The sequence below is a fragment of the Cheilinus undulatus genome, linkage group 7, assembly GCF_018320785.1.
Source record: "Cheilinus undulatus linkage group 7, ASM1832078v1, whole genome shotgun sequence".
In the NCBI taxonomy this organism is placed as follows: domain Eukaryota; kingdom Metazoa; phylum Chordata; class Actinopteri; order Labriformes; family Labridae; genus Cheilinus; species Cheilinus undulatus.
Window position 1 is genome coordinate 45,983,238 of NC_054871.1, and position 22,901 is coordinate 46,006,138.

Here is a 22,901-nt window from a genome sequence, read left to right on the forward strand (position 1 = left end):
AATAATAATAATAACTTTATTTATATAGCACTTTTAAAAGCAAGGTTTTACAAAGTGCTTTCACACTCAGAAAAACAAAGCAGCAAGACAACAAAACACAACAACAAAGACAAAAGTGCACTCAAGGGGACAGAACCTAAACAAGATCAAACCAACTACAGGTTCAGCCAAAACAAAAATATTACTGAGATATTAGAAATACAAATCCATGGAAGTCATGAGAGCTTTGATATGTTTCACATGACTACACTTGAGCTGAAACATCCTGGAACATCATTAAAACAAGACATCATAAGAACCCACGGGTACCCGGCCAACACAGGAACCCAACTACAGAACCTGAGACCAAGGGGACTGAAGTTTTAAAAGGCAAGTAAAAGAGAAGCAGTAAGAACTAAAACATTAAGATAAGTAAAATTGTAAAGGAAGAATAAGTGTAAAAGAATATGTCCGAGGTGTGAAAACGCTAAAAGGATACAAGCATCAAAGGTAAAAGCTAAAACCAGTAAGAACTGCCTAAATTAAAGACTCAAGATCATTGATATAGAAAATCAAAACAGTAAGGAGTAAGAGATATTAAAACATGAATAAGAAGAGTAAAAGGTACTAAATAAGCTAAAAATCAGAAGTAGTAAAGAATTAATAGTAACAATAATAACAGTAAAACAGCAAAAATTGGTGTAATGTAACAAAAGTGAAGATAAAGGGTAAAACGATGATTGAAGGAATAGGAATGAGTAAGAAGACGACATCACATAAATGCAAGTCTATAAAAATGAGTTTTAAGAAGTGATTTAAAAGCAGTGACAGTTTCTGTACGCCTTATTTCCTCGGGGAGGTCGTTCCAAAGTCGAGGGGCCCTGATGGAGAAGGCCCTGTCACCTTTACTTACAAGTCTCAACTTTGGAATGACCAGGAGGCCCCCACCAGAGGATCTTAGGGTGCGGGCTGGCTCATAAGGGGTTAGAAGTTCTGTAACATAAACTGGTGCCAGACCCTTCAGAGCTTTAAAAGTAATGAGTAAAATCTTAAAATCAATTCTAAAACTAACTGGAGGCCAATGTAGAGATGCTAAAATGGGGGTGATGTGATGTCGTCTGTTAAAACCGGTTAGAAGCCTAGCTGCTGCATTCTGGACAAGTTGAAGGCGGGAGAGAGATTTTTGGTTAATACCAGAGAGAAGTGAGTTGCAGTAATCTAGACGGGAGAAAATGAGGGCGTGGATGACTTTTTCCATGTCTGACTGGGAGAGGATGGGTTTTAATTTGGAGATGCTGCGTAAGTGAAAGAAGCATGACTGTGTGATTTTATTAATATGAGCTGCAAAGGTGAGGTTAGAATCAGACTGAACTCCGAGATTTCTGGCTGCTGATTTGATATTTGATGAAAATGAACCAAGGCTGTTATTGATTAAGTCTGAAGAATTTTGTAAATTGAACATGATTATTTCAGACTTGCAGGTGTTTAGTTGAAGAAAGTTCTGGGCCATCCAACAGTTAATATCAAACAGGCAGTCTTTTACAGCAGCTAGGCTTCTAGGATCCTCAGGTCTCAGGGGCAGGTATATCTGTGTGTCGTCTGCGTAGCAGTGAAAGGAGACTTTATGATTCTGGATTATTTGACCAAGATATCTCTGGAAAACTGGCAAAAATGACTATCATGCGAAAATTAGGTGTTAAATGCATTTATTTTGTCCTTCCTCTTTGTTCAGTAAATATTTAGATCCATCCAGAACTGCAACAAATTCATTTTCAGTCAGGAACACTCCCATCATGCATGTAACCTTTTTATTGCATAATGGATATTCAGTTTTACTTGGCAGAGAAGGATCTGCTCAAAAGATGCTCAAAAGATTTTTATGGCAGTAATCTGGTAACATCATTCAATTCAACTTTATTTGTACAGCACATTTCATACAATGTAAATGCATTGTGCTTTACAGAAGGTGAAAAACAATCAAATGAAGGCAATGAACAATTCAAGCAAATTTACCCTTGTGGAACCCCAGTCCAGATGGACACCCAACACCTTGGTATCGGAATCGTATTGGGAAAGAAAGATTGTATCAGAACATCCCTGGTGAAATTGCAGAGTAAAACTGAGAATGTGCTCTTCTTTAAATGTGATTTAAACCAGTGACTGACAGATTCTGAGAGCACCGTGTAGTTGTCTAGTCTGTGTAGTAGGATGTTATGGCCAAGTGTGTCAAAGGCAGAGCTTAAATACAATAAAACCAGGATGGACAGTTTGTTTCAGTGCTTCAGCTCAGTCTGTGTCAAATTCTGTGAAACTGACACTAAATTGCAGTGAATAAATTAAGAAATCTTGCATTTGATCTTTGAAAAACTATTTTGCATTCTCTAGTTAGACATATTTTGTGATTTTCTTGCAGTATAACGATTATTGCAGTATCTTGATAATATCATTATCGCGGACCATGTATCGCGTATCGTATAAAAATTTAAAAATCTAAAAATTACCAAAACTAAAGAAATGCTGTGATTAATGCTGTCATGAATGATCACAGCATAGTGATGTAATTAACTTGATTAATTTTTTGATCAATTGACAGCACTAACTGTTATACAATTTTCTTGCAATGTATCAGTTATTGCAGTATCGTGATAATATCGGTATCATGGACCATGTACCGCACATCGTATCGTGAGGTATCCTGTGATTCCCACCCCTAGTAGAGAGCTGTTTGTGATGTCCCTGTGCCTGGTGTGATTCATGGCGCTGACAGGAGAAATAGTTTCATGGCCGTTTCTCAACCTGGCATTTATGGTAGTTTTATCAGTTGGAGAATTTTCAGTAGTGTTACAGGATCCTGGCTCCACATGCACTGTAAAAGTTGAGAGTGGGGAAGTATTTACCCTGGCACGAGGACCCGGGGAACATCAATGCAAGTAACAATAACTTTAACAGCGACATGACCGACCACTAGTCATGAAAAAGTAAAGGAGACAAAGTCTCTTTTTACGCATTATTGTCTGTATGGATCTTACAGTGAGTATACAAAGTACGTTTCTTGGTAAATGACTTCCCACAGGTACCACAGGTGTACGGCTTTGTACCTCTGTGAGTAAGAATGTGATGATTCAAATTTGATTTATGCCTGAATCTTTTTCCACAGGTGCTGCAGGAGAAAGGCTTCTCATCTGTGTGTGTTCTCATGTGGTCTGTCAAGGTACCTTTTCGTCTGAATGATTTGTTGCACATAGTGCAGGTATGTGGTTTTTCACTTGTATGGATGTTTAAGTGAGAATCTAAATTACATTTCTTGGTGAATGACTTCCCACAGGTACCACAGGTGTACAGCTTTGTACCTGTGTGAGTTAGAATGTGAATATTCAAATTAGATTTACACCTGTATCTTTTTCCACAGGTGCTGCAGGAGAAAGGCTTTTCACCTGTGTGTAATCTCATGTGGACCGTCAAATGACCTTTTCGTCTGAAAGATTTGTTGCACATTGTGCAGGTGTATGATTTTTCACCTGTATGGATCTTTAAGTGACTATCCAATGTACATTTCTTGGTGAATGATGTCCCACAGGTATCACAGGTGTATGGCTTTGTACCTGTGTGGGTAAGAATGTGATCATTCAAATATGATTCACGTCTGAATCTTTTTCCACAGGAGGTGCAGGAGAAAGGCTTCTCCCCTGTGTGAGTCTTCATATGGCTTTTCAAATGCGATGTAGACAAGAATCCTTCTCCACAGGTATAACAAGAGTGACGACTCTCACCTGTGTGATTTCTGTCTCTCTCTTGTCTAGGTTTTGATTTTCTAGTTATTTCTGAGTCTTTCTGCTTTTTCTCTGTGGGATCTCGATTCTCAGCAACATGAGAGTTGTGACAAAGGAGCTGGAGTTCATGTTGTCCATCTGCTTCTCTGTGCTCACTTTCCTCCTTCGTAGGAGTCAACATCCATGTGTCAGTCTCCTCCTTTATGAACTGCTCTCTCTCTTGCTGCTCTTTAATCTGTGGAGGCTCTGGCTCCTCCTGGGCCAGGCTGGACTTCCTCTCCTGGTGACAGAGCTCCTGCTCAGCCACAATCTCCTCCTCCTTACACACATGTTGCTGTGGGGCGTCTGGAGATACAAAAACAAAACAAAGTCGAAGAAGAGGGGCATGTCATTAGTGCCAGAATACAACTGTTTTTTCAGCCAAAATGTTTTAAACCTATTCAATACTACATGATATTTTGCAGGGCTGTACAGTGTGACATATATGTCGCAAATGCTACGAGAAAATTGGTCTGCGCTAAGAGGTTTTCACTCCTCATCACACAGGTGCTATGACAAAGTGAGAGAGGTGTGTGCATGCCAGACACGCAGATAAGACTTTAGGTTTGACTTGTTGCCCGAAAAACTTCACTCCACTTTGATCTGAGATTTGAATTTCATGCCCAGTTCATTTTTTTCTTATTTCTCGTACATTTTAGACTCTAGCAGAACGTTTTTACCTCTCGTCATGCACAATACTGCGCATGCGGCCACGCTCCGTGATAGTGAGAGAGGGACCTACTGCTGCTCTTACAGACGGGGAAGGCTCAGAGCAGACGCAGTACAGGTGTCATGTTGAAGAGGAGCGCTGCTAGAATCCCAAGGGAACATTAATGTATAAAACAATGTTTTCTCCACTAATATCATAGCTGCTGCTGTTTGGTTAACAAGCCAATACGCATCTGAATTTAGCATACAGGTCCGATATGACACGGACGGACAGACAGCAGTGTACGAGGGAGAGATGAGGGAAAGAGAGAGAGAGAGGGGCACGGAGTAGATAATACAGGCCCACACTTCATAAACTTTCTGTGTATTGTTACGGTAAAGACGTGATTTGGAGATAACTTTTTTTAATTACCGTTGAACTCCGTTAGTACTGATGTTATGATTACACTGTTAGAGAGAAAAAAGCGTCTGTTCATTTACATTAGTTTTGTAAACATCAGACAATACTACAATATGGACCAAACTCTAACAGTGTTTAATGAATGTCTAATAATGTTAGGAATAGTTTCCTATTACTCTGAGTATCAGTAAATATATTAGGGGTGTCCAAACTATGGGCTGTGGGCCAACTGTGGCCCTTGGTCCTTTTGAATTGGCCTGCAAGAAATCCATTAAAAAAGACCCACATAAGAACATAAAACTTTACTATATTTCTTAGTTTGACTAGGAATGCACAATATTGGGGTTTATATAATATGGGGATATTTGGAAATAAAATTTAACTGATATCAATACCAATATATAAATGCATAGATCTAACACTTTAGTCCTTGAAAAACAGTTTAAGGATGAACACAGACACATACTTCAGTCTCTAGAACACACTAAAGTTTAAGTAATAAGGATGAACACAGAAAAAGGATTCCAGCAGCAAATAGCAGCACAAACTGAGTTAATTTGGTCCTCTGTCTGATCTCAAAGTCTGATTTCTAAATCATACCACTCTAATCATCTTCAAGCACCACGCTTCTGGTTCACCTCCACATTCAGACCATCAGCGTCTCTCTTCTCTGTGATTGGCTGTTTGCTTTGGTAGACATTAATGAGAGTTGTAATTTAGGCTGTTTTGGTTTTGTTTTAAAGTACTTTCACTTACTGAGCATATATTTTGGTTACATGTTGGTTTTAGAGATGTCACAAACATTTTATATATTGTGCTACAGGTTTTTGTTCTGTGCTACAAGATTGTCGACCTCTGTAGCACCAGCGCTATGGGCAAAAAAAGTTAACGTACAGCCCTGATTTGATATCTTAGGCTGGTTAAAACACTGTGCGATTTCAAGCTGACTATAAGACAGGCGTGGCAGAGTGTCATCTTAAGCAGGATGTACACTTTGCGATTTTCTTCCGATTCAGCCACAAATTTTGACTTGTATGAATTACTCTGAAGTCAGGCTGACTGTTTTTCGGATTGGGTGTTGTTTGTTGTGCTATGCTCAGGGGGTGAGGGCCGACCACGGCCCAACTACAACCCCATGACCTGCTCCGGACTTGTTGGGAGGATTTCTGGCATGTGATATTTTGGTTGTACGACTACCCCTACGACTACCCGAGGACCTGCAGCTGACATAGAGGTGAAGCTGTTTGTGTGTGTGAGATAGAGAGAGGGAGCGGAAGAGAGCAGGAGAGATTGGGAGGCAACATTATGTCACCTTGTACTGCCCCGTGATGTTTGTCGGTGTTCGTGCAGCTGCTTTGACGTGCTTTGTATTGTTTGGCACAAGTTGTGCCTTACTTTAGTGATTCCCCGAAACATATTCCCCAGATATACATTCCTCTTTCTAAAAAACACAGCATTTCGGTCAAATTCATTCGATTTCTCCAATTTAATTAGTGAACAGTAGGTTCCGTTTTTATTGGCCAATCCCACGATTCTATCCACGATTCCATTAACGTGGAAATCACAGGGCCCTACATCTAATCTGACCAGTGGAAGGCAGTAAAACGCCTAGAAGCGTTGAAACTGCCGAAAATACAAGAAGAGGAAGAAGGGGACTGATGAATAAGAGATATGGGATCCAGTGAGGGGAATCAACTAGCCATTGTTGCTAAACGTTTTGACTGTGAGACTGTGATGATGTCATTGCCCATGGCCGAAGTAGCGTCCGAAATCATTTTTGTGTCTTGCAGTTGTTTCCACTATATAGTCCACTATATGCTGCTGAAGGGGATAGGGAGCAGGGAATGAATGTGTGCTTTCAGACACAGCCTTTGTCTATTTTCATTTCAGTTGTTTCACATCCTCTACTGCAGTGGTTCTCAAATGGTGTGGCAGGGCAGACTAGTGTGCCTTGAGGCAAGTCTAGGTGTGCCTTGGGAACTTGTACAACCATACGATTACTACGACTTTATGGCAAGTAGCCTACTGTAACCAGGCCTGCCCACAGGTCTGGCTGGAAAAAACCCAGAGAATGATATCAGTGTATATGAGCTGGATCAGTAGCATTGGTGCTAGCATCCTGGCTAACAGTGACCTCATTTAGAGCTGAAAAGCATGGCAAGCTAATTATGGGTTGATTTGACTGATTCTTTTGATAGCTTAAACCATTTTGCTGCTTTTTTTGCATTTTTGCCACTTTTTTTTTTACCACTTTTGACTCGTTTTTACCACTTTCCTGGAACATTTTGCCACCTTTTAGCCATTTTTGCAACCTTTTTGCCACTTCTCAGCCATTTTTACTCCTTGATACCTTTTAACCCCTTTTTACCACCTTATTGCAACTTAAACCCTATTTGCTGCTTTTCTGCCACTTGTGATCTATTTTGCCACCTTTAGACACTTTCAACCCATTTATGCCACCTTGTTGCCAATTTTCTTCCACTTCTGCATTCGTTTGATCATATTTTTTGCCCAATTTTGTGAATATATGTATATATATATATATATATACATATATATGTGAAAAAAACAAAAACGATTTTCATTATTTAGGTTTATTAGACTTTTAAGCAATTTGTTGTAGTAGTTAAGACATAAGTAAATATATATTATTAAAACTTGGGATATAAGGGTTATATTAATGTAAAGCAAATAAAAATACTCCCAAAAATGGCACTACAGTATGTAAAAATGTAAGAATATGTCCTGGCGGATTTGCACAATGGTAGGTTTTAAAGGGTTAACTCTTTAGGCCACTTGTAACCCATTTTTGCCACTACTTTGACACTTTCAACAATTTTTTGCCAATTTTTTCCCATTGTTTGGCCACTGTTTTACCAATTTCTGCCCATTTCTACTTTGTTTTGCCACTATTTGCCCAATTTTGCCATCTCCATGAGCCCCCAGTTGGCTCGGCCAAAGAAAGCTCTCCCCTTTTCTCACCATATAGGCCACCTTGACTAACATTATTTAAAAAGTCTATTTTGTATCAATTGAAACATGGTGTGCCTTGAGATTCTGGCTTAACTTTAGATGTGCCTTTGGCGATAAATGTTTGAAAACTACTGCTCTACCGTAATGTCTTTCTACACATGCACCACAAAAAGTTGTGCAGGCTGGCTTGGCCACAGTTTTGAAAAACTGGCGGTTGGTTCCATTGTGCCATATTAACTGGTGACAGCCGGAGCAGATGTTCGTGGGGGCGTGGCTTCCAACGATTCTTGTTTACCTTCTAAATTAGAGCTGGGTGATATGGCATAAAATTGATATCCCGATATATTTTTGCTATATCCTGATATGTGACACATATCGCAATATTTTAATTTTTTAATTCAGCCCCAACTGACACCAGTTTTGTGATTAAAATAGACTGTTCTATTGGATTTTTAATAAAATTGTATGCAGAAGGGGTAAAAATCAATATAAAGTCAAATTTAGCAGTTTTATGTTGAAAAGGACTTCACTGAATCTTTTACTAATAAATCAAAAATACACAAGTCATGAAATATGCTGTATTTTACAGTGTATGAAAAATCATGAAATCTTTTCTATTATGTTTACTATTGCTGACTATAAAATGATTATTTTCTTCATTAAGGGTGAAGCAAACCTACACAAAACTCACCAATCCTGCATGCAGCCGATGGCCAAAACCCTGAAGTCTAGTCCACCATTCAGGCTCACAGCTGTGATTACATTAGTTCATTATGTGTGCTGATGAACACTGGACCAGTTTATGACAAGTTCATGACATGACAGCGTTCAGCTCAGTGCACTTAAATTAAAAATTGTCAAGACTTTTGTGCATAAAACAATCAAAAGATTGTTTTTAATCAAATCAGGACGTAGGCTCACACAGACCTAAACATGTCACTAGAATCTGATCCTAAGACAAGATATGGCATGCTGTCATACAGAAATGCACACACGTTTGCAGCAGCGTGGATTTAAACAGTTTCAGCACAAATTAATCACAGCAAATTAAACAGATTAAAAAGCATGCATAATCCAGAAACTTTAGCAAACTTAAGTGTGATTGAGGTTGTGTGTTTGTGATCATTATTAAGGGTGCTTTCACATTAGGCCCAGTTGTTTCGAATCGCGCCGCGGCGCAATTCCTCCCCTCCCCATTCCCCCACTGATTTGCTTTCACACTAGCAACATCAAACTGTGCCCAGGCTGACTTGCGTATGTTCTCAGTCTGAAACAACAGTTGACAGTATGCACGTAGCTGCTTTACAACCCCGCAGAGTGGGAGAAAGAAGAAGAAGATACCATGGCAACCATTGGGGTCATGACCCAAGCGAAGATTGTTTTTGTTTTGGCAAAAAGTCTATCCTGCAGCCATGGGTGATTTAAAATCACTTTTTAAGATGCCAGGAATGTCGCTCTTTGCATCTGCACATCTACTTGCAGCTCTCAGGATTAAATGGGCTCGCGCTGCAAAGATACAGCAGTTTTTGATATGACAGGAGACTTTCATTGCCTTTGCACCTCCTCTGACTGACTCCAACTTGTGTTCATCTGTAAGGTGAGTCACAACAGACCGTTTCCTGACTGTATTCTGATCATTTCTGCCCTTTCTAGAGGAAAAATGTGAACAATGCACTGTGGAAAGAAGTTTAGTTTTTACGATGACGTCATGAAGCTCCCCAAGTGGGCCCAGGCCCGGTGCCGGCCGTGGTTCGTTTGCATTCACACTACCAAAATGAACCAGACTTTGGGCTCAAGTGCACTCGGATCCGGGACCCGGCCCCTAATGTGAAAGCACCATAAGTTTGGGAAATATCGTTTGACACGACCTCAAACAGGGTACCAAAAATAATGTAGCGATACAAAGTGATAATAAATAAATATTATCAATAAACCTCAATAGTATCAATAATAACAGGGCACCACTGCTTATGCAGATTGGTTCTTTAATACCCAATTAAAATGCAATTGTTAATTGATTAAATTCCTAATTAAACAAATTCTGAATCATGAATCAATCTCATACCTCAAGTTATGAGTCTTCGTGACAGTGACTCCACTTCCCAACTTAACAATCATTTCTGGACAACAACCGACGTTCTGAGGATTTATTATTAAATCACAGAAATACAATGTAAATATCACGTGGCTAATGTGAATATAATGTGAGAATATAAACAGGAAATAACTGAATGTGATTATAAAGGAATGATGCTAATCTAGTTTGATGGAGAGTGGATGATTTGAATATCAAAAAAAAAGATAATTATCAGCATAGAATTTGGAATGTAAATTTGGAAAGATAGATCTGAATTAATTAATTCTTTTACTGGAATTGATGGAGACACCATCCACCCTGATGAGTTGGATCAGAATCCTACTGTTTGATTGGCTGAGCTGGGGGGTTCTTCAACACGCAAAAGTGGGTCTGTCAGAGAAGACAGTCTGTCGAACACGGCAAGATGGGTCTTTTCCAAGGATTCTAATGGACTCGTCTTGTTCCAAAAAAAATTCGTCCAATCAATATCAAAATTAATATCTCAGGACGATCAATGCGCTGATTATAGGATCACAGTGATGAAGTCTGGATGTGCGAGGAAAGAAGAAAAAAAAACCTCTGCAGCAAAAATTAGTGCAAAGGCTATAAAAGATTTAAGAATTTGTGCTGGATCAAAATAAAGTTTGAGGTTCAATTAAGTTATTGAACCTGGCTCAGACTTGTAAGAAACAAAGCAAGGACATGTGTTTCACAGAGAAGTAAAAAAAAAATTACTTAGATAACTTAAGGAACAAGATAGAAAAACAAAGAAAACTTGAAGAAGATAAAACTGGACTCTACTTGAGACTGCTCAAGACTTGGGTTCTGATACTCATGTTAAAACAAAAGGGAGGGGTCTTCATCTGAGATTTCCCTCCTCTTTGAAGATCAAACGTCACTAGAGGAACCACTCTCCATCAAATCAGTAGTTCAATAAGAGCATGTAGGAATAGCATCAATGGTTATAAAATTCTAAAATAAAATAACATCAATTAAACTGCCACACAGCTAGACATGCAACAACATAGCTAACCATATAACATTTGAGTATTAAGACACAAAGGGGATTGGTCAGGTGGAGATGTGTGTGTGACCGATACTGGACATTAGATAGCACTGTTGGTCCATGGAAGACATCTGGATTAAAATCAAAAATGAATTTCTTAGCCATCTTACATGTTATAGAAATATGAAACACATCATTGTTTTCCATGTGTGCCATCTCAGACAAATACAAGAATGTTTTGATAAACATATAATTATAGCATTTTTAGGAGATATGGAGTCCTTATCGTCTCAGTAAAGCAGAAAAAGAACAGGTTATTTATAATCACCATCTGGTTTTGTTGTTTAGAGGTAGAAAGTCTTTGTTAATGATCTTACATTTCAAAGGTAAGACCCAGACTTAGTCAGTGAGATGGCTCTTATTCCAGCCATCCAATTAGATATCTCCAACTTTAAAGTGGTGATCTCTCCTGAGATCTGTCATTTATCCAAAGTGTCAGGTCCAGCGTCTTACTGTCTAAGAAGCTGGTTAAGTGCAAAAGGTTGATAAACAAGGATGGGTAGTTGGCAGACATGGGGGAAAAGTCCTCCTCCCTTTTGGAAATCCTGCAGGAATTTTCAAACCTGCAGACATTAAGGGTTTTCCAGGGTTTCTTCCTTGGATTGTATGATACTGTAAAAATCATACACTTTATAGACTTTATGCACTTTGTGTTCAGTGATTCAGCTCAGTCTGTGTCAAATTCTGTGAAACTGATGCTAAATTGCAGTGAATAAATTTAGAAATCCTGCACTTGACCAAACAATTTTGTATTCTCCAGTTAGACATTTTGTGATGTACCATTATTAGGCCTGTTAATACAAACGCGTTAACACTCATGATTAATCTGGAAAGCTTAATGTGTTAAAGAAACGTATAACGCAATTTAATCATATGTCTAAGTTTGACCACAACTTCCTCCTGTAGTCCACCTGCGCAGATGTTTATGTCCCTGGGGTGAAAAGGTTAAAGGCGGGTCAAACGCAGCCAGCAGTGATGAGTGAGGAGACAGACCCAGGTCTGCTTCACAGCAAATTTCAATTTAAAAAGCTACCTAATGGAAGTCTGGATGAAACAAAAGTTGTGTGTACATACTGCGGTGATGACCTGTCTTTACTCCTAAGCATGAGTCTGATGTACCACCTCTGGGCAAAACGCATCTTTGCTAATGTTAGCAAAGACGCTAATAACAACACAGGATCAAGCCACAACACCAAGCCCATCTCGGATGACCCGTGCCACAGAAGACCTACAAGAACTACTGTCACAAGAATCCGTGAACTGTATGACAGCTAAAATGACAACTAAAGTGGAGCAGCTGGCCTGAGCTACATTTATTATACTGACGAGAGACCACTGGACATCAGCCAGCAACTTCAGCTACCTCGGGGTAACAGCACACCTGATCATTCACTTTACAGCACAAGTCATCTTGTACCTGATGAGTGTCTGCTGGGCTCGTTTGCAGATTATAAATATTATTACTCAGTGAATTAAGACACTCTGATTTAAAAACCACAAATAAGTTAAAAAAACGTACAAGTTAAGTTTAAAAAATACAAGTAAATGGTAGTATTTCAAATGTTAATTTATATTTAATAATAATAATAATAAGAAGAAGAAGAATACTTTTTTTTAGTGAAAAGCACTTTCAAAGAGCTGTGCATAAAGTTGAAATAATGAAAACACTTGATAAAAAAAACATTAAAAAATCTAAAAATTACCAAAACTAAAGAAATGCGGTGATTAATCATGATTAATCACAGCACAGTGATGTAATTAACTTGATTAATTTTTTGATCAATTGACAGCACCAATCATTATACAATTTTCTTGCAATTTATCAATTATCGCAGAATCGCGATAACATCGGTATCATGGACCATGTATCACCATCGTATCATGAGGTATCCTGTGATTCCCACCCCTAGTAGAGAGCTGTTTGTGATGTCCCTGTGCCTGGTGTGATTTATGATGTTGACAGGAGAAATAGTTTTATGGCTGTTCTTAAACCTGGCATTTATGGCAGTTTTATCAGTTGGAGAATTTTCAGTAGTGTTACAGGGTCCTGGCTCCACATGCACGGCAAAAGTTGAGAGTGGGGAAGTATTTACCCTGATGCGAGGAACATCAATGCAAGTAACAATAACTTTAACAGTGACGTGACCCAACACCAGTCATGAAACAGTAGAGGAGACAAAGTCTGTTCTCTAGAAGATATCAGATATCAAAGGTAAGCTTCTCAGCAGTGTCAGTCCTTCTCTCATGAACCATTAAGTCAGCACCAGTTCTGAGAGACCTGCCACATGTTTAGGAGGTTTACACATTATTGTCTGTATGAATCTTAAAGTGCTGATTCAAAGTACGTTTCTGGGCAAATGATATCCCACAGGTACCGCAGGTGTACGGCTTTGTACCTGTGTGAGTAAGAATGTGATCATTCAAATTAGATTTACACCTGAATCTTTTTCCACAGGTGCTGCAGGAGAAAGGCTTCTCACCTGTGTGTGTTCTCATGTGGGCTGTCAAGGTACTTTTATGTCTGAAAAATTTGTTGCACATGGTGCAGGTATGTGATTTTTCATCTGTATGGATGTTTAAGTGAGTATCCAAATTACATTTCTTGGTGAATGATTTCCCACAGGTACCACAGGTGTACAGCTTTGTACCTGTGTGAGCAAGAATGTGAATTCTCAAATTAGACTTATGCCTGAATCTTTTTCCACAGGTGCTGCAGGTGAAAGGCTTCTCACCTGTGTGTATACTCATGTGGGCTTTCAAGGTGCTTTTATGTCTGAAAAATTTGTTGCATTTTGTGCAGGTATGTGGTTTTTCACCTGTATGGATGCTTAAGTGCCTATCCAAAGTACATTTCTTGGTGAATGACTTCCCACAGGCACCACAGGTGTATGGTTTTGTACCTGTGTGAGTCAGAATGTGTTTATTCAAATATGATTTACAACTGAATCTTTTTCCACAGGTGCTGCAGGAGGAAGGCTTCTCACCTGTGTGTGTTCTCATGTGGTCTGTCAAATGACCTTTTCGTCTGAAAGATTTGTTGCATTTTGTGCAGGTATGTGGTTTTTCTTCTGTATGGATGTTTAAATGCATATTCAAATTACCTTTTGTGGTGAATGACTTCCCACAGATATCACAGGTGTATGGCTTTGTACCTGTGTGAGTACGAATGTGATCATTCAAATATGATTTACACCTGAATCTTTTTCCACAGGTCTCGCAGGAGAAAGGCCTCTCACCTGTGTGAGTCCTCATATGGCTTTTGAAATACAATGTAGACAAGAATTCCTCTCCACAGGTCTTACAAGAGTGACGACTCTCACCTGTGTGTCTGCCTTTCTCTTGTCTAGGTTTTGATTTTCCAGTTATTTCTGCGTCTGTCTGCTTTCTCTCTGTGGGATCTTGATTCTCAGCAACATGAGAGTTGTGACAAAGGAGCTGGAGTTCATGTTGTCCATCTGCTTCTGTGTGCTCACTTTCCTCCTTCGTAGGAGTCAACATCCACGTGTCAGTCTCGTCCTTTATGAACTGCTCTCCCTCTTGCTCCTCTTTAATCTGTGGAGGCTCTGGCTCCTCCTGGGCCAGACTGGACTTCCTCTCCTGGTGACAGAGCTCCTGCTCAGCCACAGTCTCCTCCTCCTTACACACGTTTTGCTGTGGGGCGTCTGGAGATACAAAAACAAAGTTGGGGGGTGGGGGTGGGGGTGGTTTACAACTGTTTGTTCACCCGAAATGTTTTAAACATATTCAATATCACATAATATTCTGTTGTTTTTTTAGGCCGGATGTACACTGTGCGATTTTCCTCCGATTCAGCCACGAATTTTAATTCGCAGACTCTGATCTTTCTTTGGCCTCCATTACAACCACCAGCAGATCATGAAAGCAGTTTTACAGTTCCTGTGCAATACAGGACTGTATGTGAGGATATGAGACAAGAGTGTGCGATCTCAAGGGTCCTATGAAATCTGTTTTATTGTCGAATTCCATTTTATTTTTTTCTAAATTCAGTTTATTTCCATTTTAATTGTTTAGAACTTTATTATTTAACCTTTCCACTAATTTTACAATAAAAAGCGGTGCCTTGTTTATGTAAATGAATAAAATGTTCACTAATTAAATAGAAATAACCTCATATTTATCGAAAAAGGGCCACAGGTGGCCACAGAGCCATTATTTGGATAACCCTGATATAAAATAATTATAACGAGTGTATAAGACAGATATTTCCAAAATTTTTAAGACACATCATGTCTAACCACATCCTAACTAATGTTTATAATGTAAATGTTCTCTCAAACAGAGAGTGATAGTAACTTAATAAGAATGTAACATTAAAGTTACATGGTTAAAAGTAAACCAGTTATTTAAACTTTTCTTTACTCTCACAGTCTTTAACAGTCCATGCAGTTTGTGTTCTATACTGACAGTAACGGTGTTCTCATCATCTCCCTCCATACATTGCTGTTTATCTGTCTGCGTCATATCAGAACACTACGTTAATACAGACACGTATTTGCTCATTAAGCAACCAAAGGGAACTACAGTATCTACTGGAGGAATTATTAAGCTAACAGATACTTGAATGTAACATCATTTAGACTTCAGGACTTTATAAAATCTTGAGTACGTCTGACTAAGTGTTGGAGGAGTAAGGCACAAGTTGTGCCCCGCTTTAGTGATTCCCTACATCTAGTCTGAACAGTGGAAGGCAGTAAAACGCCTAGAAGCATTGAAACTGCCGAAAATACAAGAAGTAGAAGAGGACTGATGAATAAGCAGCATGGGATGAGGGAAATCTACTAGTGGCAGTGGTTCTCAAATGGTGTGGCAGGGCACACTAGTGTGCCTTGAGGCAAGACTAGGTGTGCCTTGGGAACTTGGACAACCATATGTTATTACTATGACTTTATGGCAAGTAGCCTACTGTACCCAGGCCTGGGTAAAAATGGGTGAAAAAAAAAAAAGGGTAAAAATCAATATAAAGTCAAATTTAGCGGTTTTATTTGAAAAGGACTTTATTCAGTCTTTCATTAACAAATGAAAAATACATAAATCATGAAATATTCTGTATTTTACAGTGTATGGACAGTCCTGAAATCTTTTCTGTGTTGTTTACTATTGCTGATTATAAAATGATTATCTTTCTCATCAAGGGTGAAGCAAACCTACACCACCTTCAAATGCAGATGTAGCTATTCTGCTTCTCAGCTGTAGAAAGCAGGGACCCCAGGTTTGGCAGGGTGCAGAGGACACACTACCATGATTCGGTACCACATTTAGGCAAGAAAATAAATGACTGGACTAAAAATAAAGACTAAAATGTGAGGACTTTTTATGGACTAAAACTAGAGTAAAATGTTTGAGTTTTTATTGACTAAAACTACATTAAAACTGAAAGGGATAGACATGACTAAAATGTGACTAAAACTAAAATGCATTTCATTTAATGACTAAAACTAAGAGTAAAAGCAAAAATAACCACCAAAATTAACACTGGTGGTCACAGGGAGTTCATATTTAATCCACGTTAAAACATGTCAGGAAATGACGTTTTTCAGGTGGCTTTTATTTTGAAATCCCACCAGAGTGTGACCTCCTTCTCATAAATCATTATCAAACTAACACAGAGGCCTTTTATTTTGAAATATAATTGTTTTTATACTTGCACGACAAAACCTTGTGGAGGCTGGCTTGACCACAGTAAAAAACGCATCCGAAAATAACGGACTCAGTTTTCTAAGATCTTTAATATGGCCAGAGCCAGCCCAAGGCATAAGTGACATAAGCGGCTGCTTAGGGCCCCATCGCAACCAGGGGGCCCCCCCAAGAGTGAAGGAGGGAATGTTCACAAGCAGTTTAGAAGCAAACTATAGTGAGATCAGCCAGGCTGTGAAGGGGAATGAGGTCCTGGGAGTAAAAGCCAGGAAGAAACAGAGCCCCACCTCAGATTTAATAGGTAGATGTTTTACATCGGGGGATTCGTTTAACGCTGTTTTAGGCTGTTTCTCAAGTCTGTCCATTAAATCGAATATTTAAGTAATGTTCTTAAATGCACCACACAACAGTCAAAGAGCATCTCTGCACTATAGAAGTGTTACAGACATGCTAAACAATAACTAGAGTCTCGTTAAAGTCGTGGTGTTCTTAAGTTTCTGTTACCAAATGACTCCACACACAGTTTAGTCTCTTCTTAGCAGGAAGCTGAACTGTGTAGGGTTTTAGTACGGACCACGAGAAAGGACATAAAAAGGATAAAAGTTAGCAGACTTGTTGTCATGCCTTCCTGCACACAGACAGCAGACCACAAGGATTCATAAATATGATCACAGGTAAGACACGGTTTGATTTATTTTTCCAGATTACCATTAATAAAGAAAACAAAGCTTGCATAAAGTCATCAGGCATGGACAGGCCATCTGGCGTACTGGGCAGGGTTAGGCCAACGCACATTTCTGGGCCGACCTGGGGCTGTCATAGTTTAACCAAAAAAGTATATTATAAATCATTTTTATTGACTGCAACAACCCATTGGTTGATTTTCTTGAAGGATTTTCTTGAAGGACATTGGGCTAATCCAATGAAATCTCTCAGCCCTCCTCGGCCCGCCCCTCCCCTCCCCCTTGACCAAGGTCATCAAATTTTGCCGTTTGAGCTGACCGGAGTTGGAGAGGGCGCACGCACACTTCAGCCTCAGTCACAAACATCCACCAGTTTCTGCTACCAATCAACAACACTGCAGCTTTAAAGCCAAAAAAAAAGGTTCAATTCGTATTATATCCATAATATGAATAAGCATTAAGAGATAAGAACAAGCATTCAAAATAGGTACCTTAATCCAAATGCATTTAATTAACACACTGCAGCTGAAAAAACACGCTCTTTTGATGTCTTCATAATGAAACAAGCTTCTGGTTGTTATGGTTGAGGGTGAAGGCATCATTGAGTTTCGCTTGGTCCAGGGCTCGGGTTCTGTCTGAGTTTATTACCAGCAGTACCAGGTTTCTGGTCTGAGAGTCTCCGCTGCTGTTCCAACTTATTCTTTAAACGGTGCAGGCACGAGGACCTGTGCGATCACAGCTCACTGATGTGACAGGAAGGACCAGAGATATGGATAGGAGTTTAAGTAAGTTTATAAAGGCACCCAGAGGTTTTTGCCTTGTAAAGCCAAACTTCTTCCCCTGAGTGGGATTAAAACAGCTGCACTCAGGATGAAAAATGTTTTCCCTGCGTAATTGTCCATCAGCCACAAACGCAGACATCTTATCTCGCTTTAGTGAGCAACTCTGTTCAATCTCCTGATTTATTTAATCCCTCATTATTTCAATCTGTTATGTCAAACTAATATCAACTAATTCTAGTCACATACGATTTAATTTTATGTCAACAAGAAGTGAAATTGTGGTCTTGTTCACTTAAGTTTAAACGGGACACGGTTCATAAATCCTGTGGGGTTTTTAACTCCAGGGCTTGTCAAGTGGAAAAAATTCCTCTCATAACGATAAAAACAATACTTTCTAATTGAACAATCTGGACACAGGCATGAGACATGAGGCATGAGAGGTCGGCATGTTTAGTCTTGGTGCAGCGCAAAACGCATCCAAATTACGCACAGAGATGCCCCAGTTCATGACTCATGCAGGGACGTCAGGGGGATTCAGATAGTGGACATCCAGAAGAACGATTGTAGGGCTCATACATGTGTTGAAAGTCAAGTTTTCACTCAGCAGGTGAGGGTGTGCATAAGGGGTGGGTAAAAATATCTATTAATCGATGCATCGCGATATTTCCTCCCCCAATTCAATATCGATTCAGCAAATCCTCTGAATCGATTCACCTCCTGGCCAGTGGGGGACGCTGTGCATGTGATTCGCGTTGTATGGACGAAGGCTGCACTAGACCAAACAACAACAACCAACCATAACCATGTTATGTGAGGTTTATCACAATTTCCAAGAGGACAGAAATAGTCTTTAAGTTTACATGTACTTTACTTTTTCAGTGTTTATACAGAACTGTCATGTTTTTTACTTTTGTACTCCATCTGCACAAGTAAGTTATTATTTTGCAAATTTTTATTTTCGAATTGATCGAATTGATATCGAATCGAATCGCACCCTAAAGAATCGAAATCGAATTGAATCGTGAGGTTCTTAACAATGCCCAGCCATAGTTTGCATCCCTGTAAACAGCGCAGTGTGATGAATCTCCATCTTTCTCTCTCTCCCTCATCTTCTCTCTGGACTCTGATCCCAGGCCAGGGGAAATAGGGCTCAGATCAGGTTTTGTGAACAGGTTGCTGTTTTAAATCCATGAACAGTCACGTTGAATATTTAATGAATATTCCAGTCTTGTAAATTCATCATCAGTGGATTTTTAAAAAAGTTAAAATCTGTTAAAACTGTCATATGTCATAAGGACAGCATATTTTTGCCTCACCTGTTTAGATTACTTGCAAACAAATTCTCCTTCTAAAGTAGCTAATTAACTCTTTAGTGTGCAAACATGCAGCACTCATTAAATGGTACCTGCATCTAATATTGGATCATGTCTTCTTATGAACATTACAGCAGCCTATACATCAGTTGTTGGTTGTACTGATATTGATAAAAAAAAATGCACGGCCCACAGGACGTCTCGGAGCAAATCCGGCCCCTACCCTAAATAAGTTTGAGACCCCTGCTATAGAGTTTTGTGCACAACCTTGTCCTTGCTGGTTTGGAGGTGGTCACCCTAGTGTGTGTATGTGAGAGAGAACTGCCTTTATAGCCTTTGTTTTCAAATAATGCTATGAGTAGACCTGATGTCCAACTTACAGTGTTATTTTAGCTTGCCATAAAGTTACAGTTTGCATGTGTTACAGCTTACAGTTACTATTATCATGTAGTATTAGTGAAACATTGCTTTGCTGAGATGGATGATTTATCATTGGTAGTGCGGCCATCTCTCCCAAGATGAAAAGTGTCTGACTAGTAAAAGAGCCTATCAATTTTTTAACATGGTTACTCTCTTCCATGTAGGTTTCTGCGCTTTATTTTAATTTCTGAAACAACACAATGTGCATATTTATGCTCTGTATGTCATGTGCCATCATATATTGTATACATAATCATGATGGGCCGCCATGGCCAAAAATGCCAGGTCCATTTTTTGGTCCCAGTCCAGTCCTGGAAGTCATAATATCTGACTACAGGAGGGGATTTCATGTTAATACTGATCATTAAAAGAGCTGTAAAGTAAATGCTTATATAAAACTAGCTGACTGTTACTGTGGTAGGGTTTATAGTTGAGGTTAAAAGCATGTAAAATAAATGAACTGCTAGCCTTCGGTGTTGTTTTATGGCTCTAAATGCTTCTAAAATATGATTTAGAAAGAGGAGGATGTGTTTTAAAAGGGAGGGTGTGGGACATCAGCAAGTTTATTTCTGATAGAGGTGGAGAAAGTGCTAGAATATTGTACTGAAGTAAAAGTAAAGTTACTCTGGATAAAATGTACATCAGTAGAAGCAAAGTAGTAATCTGTAAATTTACTCAAAGTACTGAGTAGCTATTTTTGATACCTAAGGTGGTTATATAGTAAAATATTATCTTTTCTAAATGTGAAATAACTACAAGAGAATATGAATCTATAACCAGGTTGTTATAAGGTGAGACTTAACCTAAAGTCAAATGCAGCAGCAGTTTTAGGATGAAATGTGAAACCATTCTCTCACTACTGACCATCATGTGGCATCAAAGTCAAACTTCTGGACATTTTCTTGTTGGCTCAAAGCTAAAATCACCTCATTTTGGCTTTTAGTGTTTATTTTTTTACTCAGTACTTAATACTTTTTAAAATGTAGTGAGGTACAATACTTCCATAAAAATGTATTTAAGTAAAAGTAGTGATTTCGAAAAGTACTCAAAAAAGTACAAGCACACAAAAACGCTACTCAATTACAATAACTTGAGTAAATGTAATTAGTTACTTTCCACCCCTGATTTCTGTGTTTTGTACATAAATGTAAGTTATTACCAATAACACATTAAAAAGATTGATTTATTTTTTAGTTTGGATGCATGCTGATGAGGCGAGTCTCCAAAAGAATGACTGACAGATAAGAAAAAGAGGAAGAAGTCCATCGCCTTCGCAAGTGTCCACTCCTACAGACTTCAGGACCTTAAGGGGCTCCAGCCATCTCCTAACAGACAGTCCAGAAAAGAGAGGGGAGACAGGAAACTTTCTTCCTCTGTGTGCATAAAGGTAAAACCCAGAACATCCCAGTAGGGACAGAGGAGTGGAGGACTTCCTGATCTCCCAGAGAAAATCACAGTCCTCTCCAGATCCACAACAGTCCAGCTCCCAGCTCAGTTTACTGCATGCATGCCAGTGAGCCCAGAGTGTGATTTAATAGTCACTACCATTATGTACAGGAATGTTCATCAGTGGACTAGAAAGACAGTTCATACACACTAGTCAAATACATAAGTCTAGTTTAACTCATTTAAAGAATCAACTGAGACAAATCACTTCAGGTTTAACTAAAGTAATGTACATGATGTTATCTGTTGAATTTTTCTGGTTTGAAATAAAATAAAAAAAATCTCAATTTCTGTTACCTCATTTTTCTCCAGTGGGGTTTAGATTAGTTGTATATGTACAGATTATCTAGCATTGACTGCATCAGTAACAGTGATCAGTGGCTGTGGGGGGCCCCAGTCTAACTTTGCTTAGGGTCCCAAATAAGCTTGGGTTGGCCCTGAATATGGCACATCATTACCTTTCAACAGAATGTATAAACTAACCTTAGCCCATTATGACTCAATCTAGAAATATCAGTTATTGTTTATTTAACATATATAACTCTTTTCCTCTTAATAACAGCATCTCTAAACACAAATACAAAGCAAAAATCGTATGTCCTCACCTAATCTGAGTAAGTGGATGTCAGGGTTCCACACGGTATCCAGCTCCCTGTGATGACGGTCGATCTCTGCCTTGCACTCGACGGCAGCTCTTGTAGCATCGTCACATATTTCCTCAGCTGCAGCAGTCTCGTTGACATCTCTGAACCTCTCCACTGAAAACATTCTTGTTCTTTATTCAGCTGTTAAGCTCTACGGTGTTTTCTATAGACTGTAAAAGCATGCCGCTGCGTCTTCCTCCACTTTTGAATTCCCGGCAGACTAGACGCAACCAAGGCGCACTGCTGCCCTCTACAGGATTGATGGGAACTCGACTCTTTTCAGTCATCCGGACTGATTGTTTGGCGCGGTTCAGGCTCTTCATATCATATCAAAGTAACTTAATACATTTACTCAGATGACTGTAATTGAGGAACTTTGTTGTGCATTTTTACTATTTTAGAGGTTTTTTTAAAATCACTTCTTTTACTTTCACTTAAGTATATTTTGAGCGAAGTATGACATTTTAAAAAGCACCGAGTACTAAGTAAAAAATAAAAACAACCACAACAAGGAGGTCCAAGCTTTCCGCCAACAACATAAAACGATCAGACACTTCTGATCAGGCTTTCACAACACATGACTGTGAGTACATGCACATAGTAAGAGAATGATTCCACATTTTTTCCCAAAATAGCCGATGCTTTGTACTTTAGGTTAGGTCACACCTTATAATAATTAACCTGGTTGGAGGTCCATATTTTCTTGTTATTGCACATTAAGGACAGGTCGTTATCACTGTGAAAGGTCCTTGGGTATCAAAAGTACAGTGCTGTAAAAAAAGTATTTGCCCCCTTTCTGATTCCTGCTATTTTTGCATATTTATCACACTTAAATGTATCGGATCATCAAATCAAGACAACGACATGCTGGTTGTTTTCACTGTGACTGCATCTCACCTTTCAAAAGAAAGTTATCGACCCAAGAGTCTGAACACCTGCCTATAAAATAATTTTTCAGTTCTAGCAACTTGGTTAGGGTAAAATT

The 22,901-nt window shown here is 39.1% G+C and overlaps 1 protein-coding gene across 1 annotated transcript; it reads right to left on the minus strand.

Moving 5' to 3' along the window:
- Positions 1-1,910: 1,910 nt before the first annotated feature.
- On the minus strand, positions 1,911-22,059 carry LOC121511713 (zinc finger protein 37 homolog). The gene is made up of 3 exons (XM_041790476.1): positions 21,878-22,059; positions 14,294-14,635; positions 1,911-4,094 (listed from the first exon to the last, which is right to left on the minus strand). The coding sequence occupies exons 1-3, from the start codon at positions 22,038-22,040 to the stop codon at positions 2,980-2,982; spliced, it is 1,620 nt and encodes a 539-aa protein (XP_041646410.1). The 5' UTR covers positions 22,041-22,059; the 3' UTR covers positions 1,911-2,979.
- Positions 22,060-22,901: the final 842 nt, after the last annotated feature.

What these genes read in the sequence shown, in the direction of transcription:
- LOC121511713 (XM_041790476.1), bottom strand. Translation starts at nt 22,040, where the DNA reads ATGTTTTCAGTGGAGAGGTTCAGAGATGTCAACGAGACTGCTGCAGCT. An exon ending in CATCCACTTACTCAGATTAG is followed by an intron (nt 14,636 to 21,877) that starts GTGAGGACATAC and finishes TTGTATCTCCAG; the next exon opens with ACGCCCCACAGCAAAACGTG. An exon ending in AGAGAAAGGCAGACACACAG is followed by an intron (nt 4,095 to 14,293) that starts GTGAGAGTCGTC and finishes TTGTATCTCCAG; the next exon opens with ACGCCCCACAGCAACATGTG.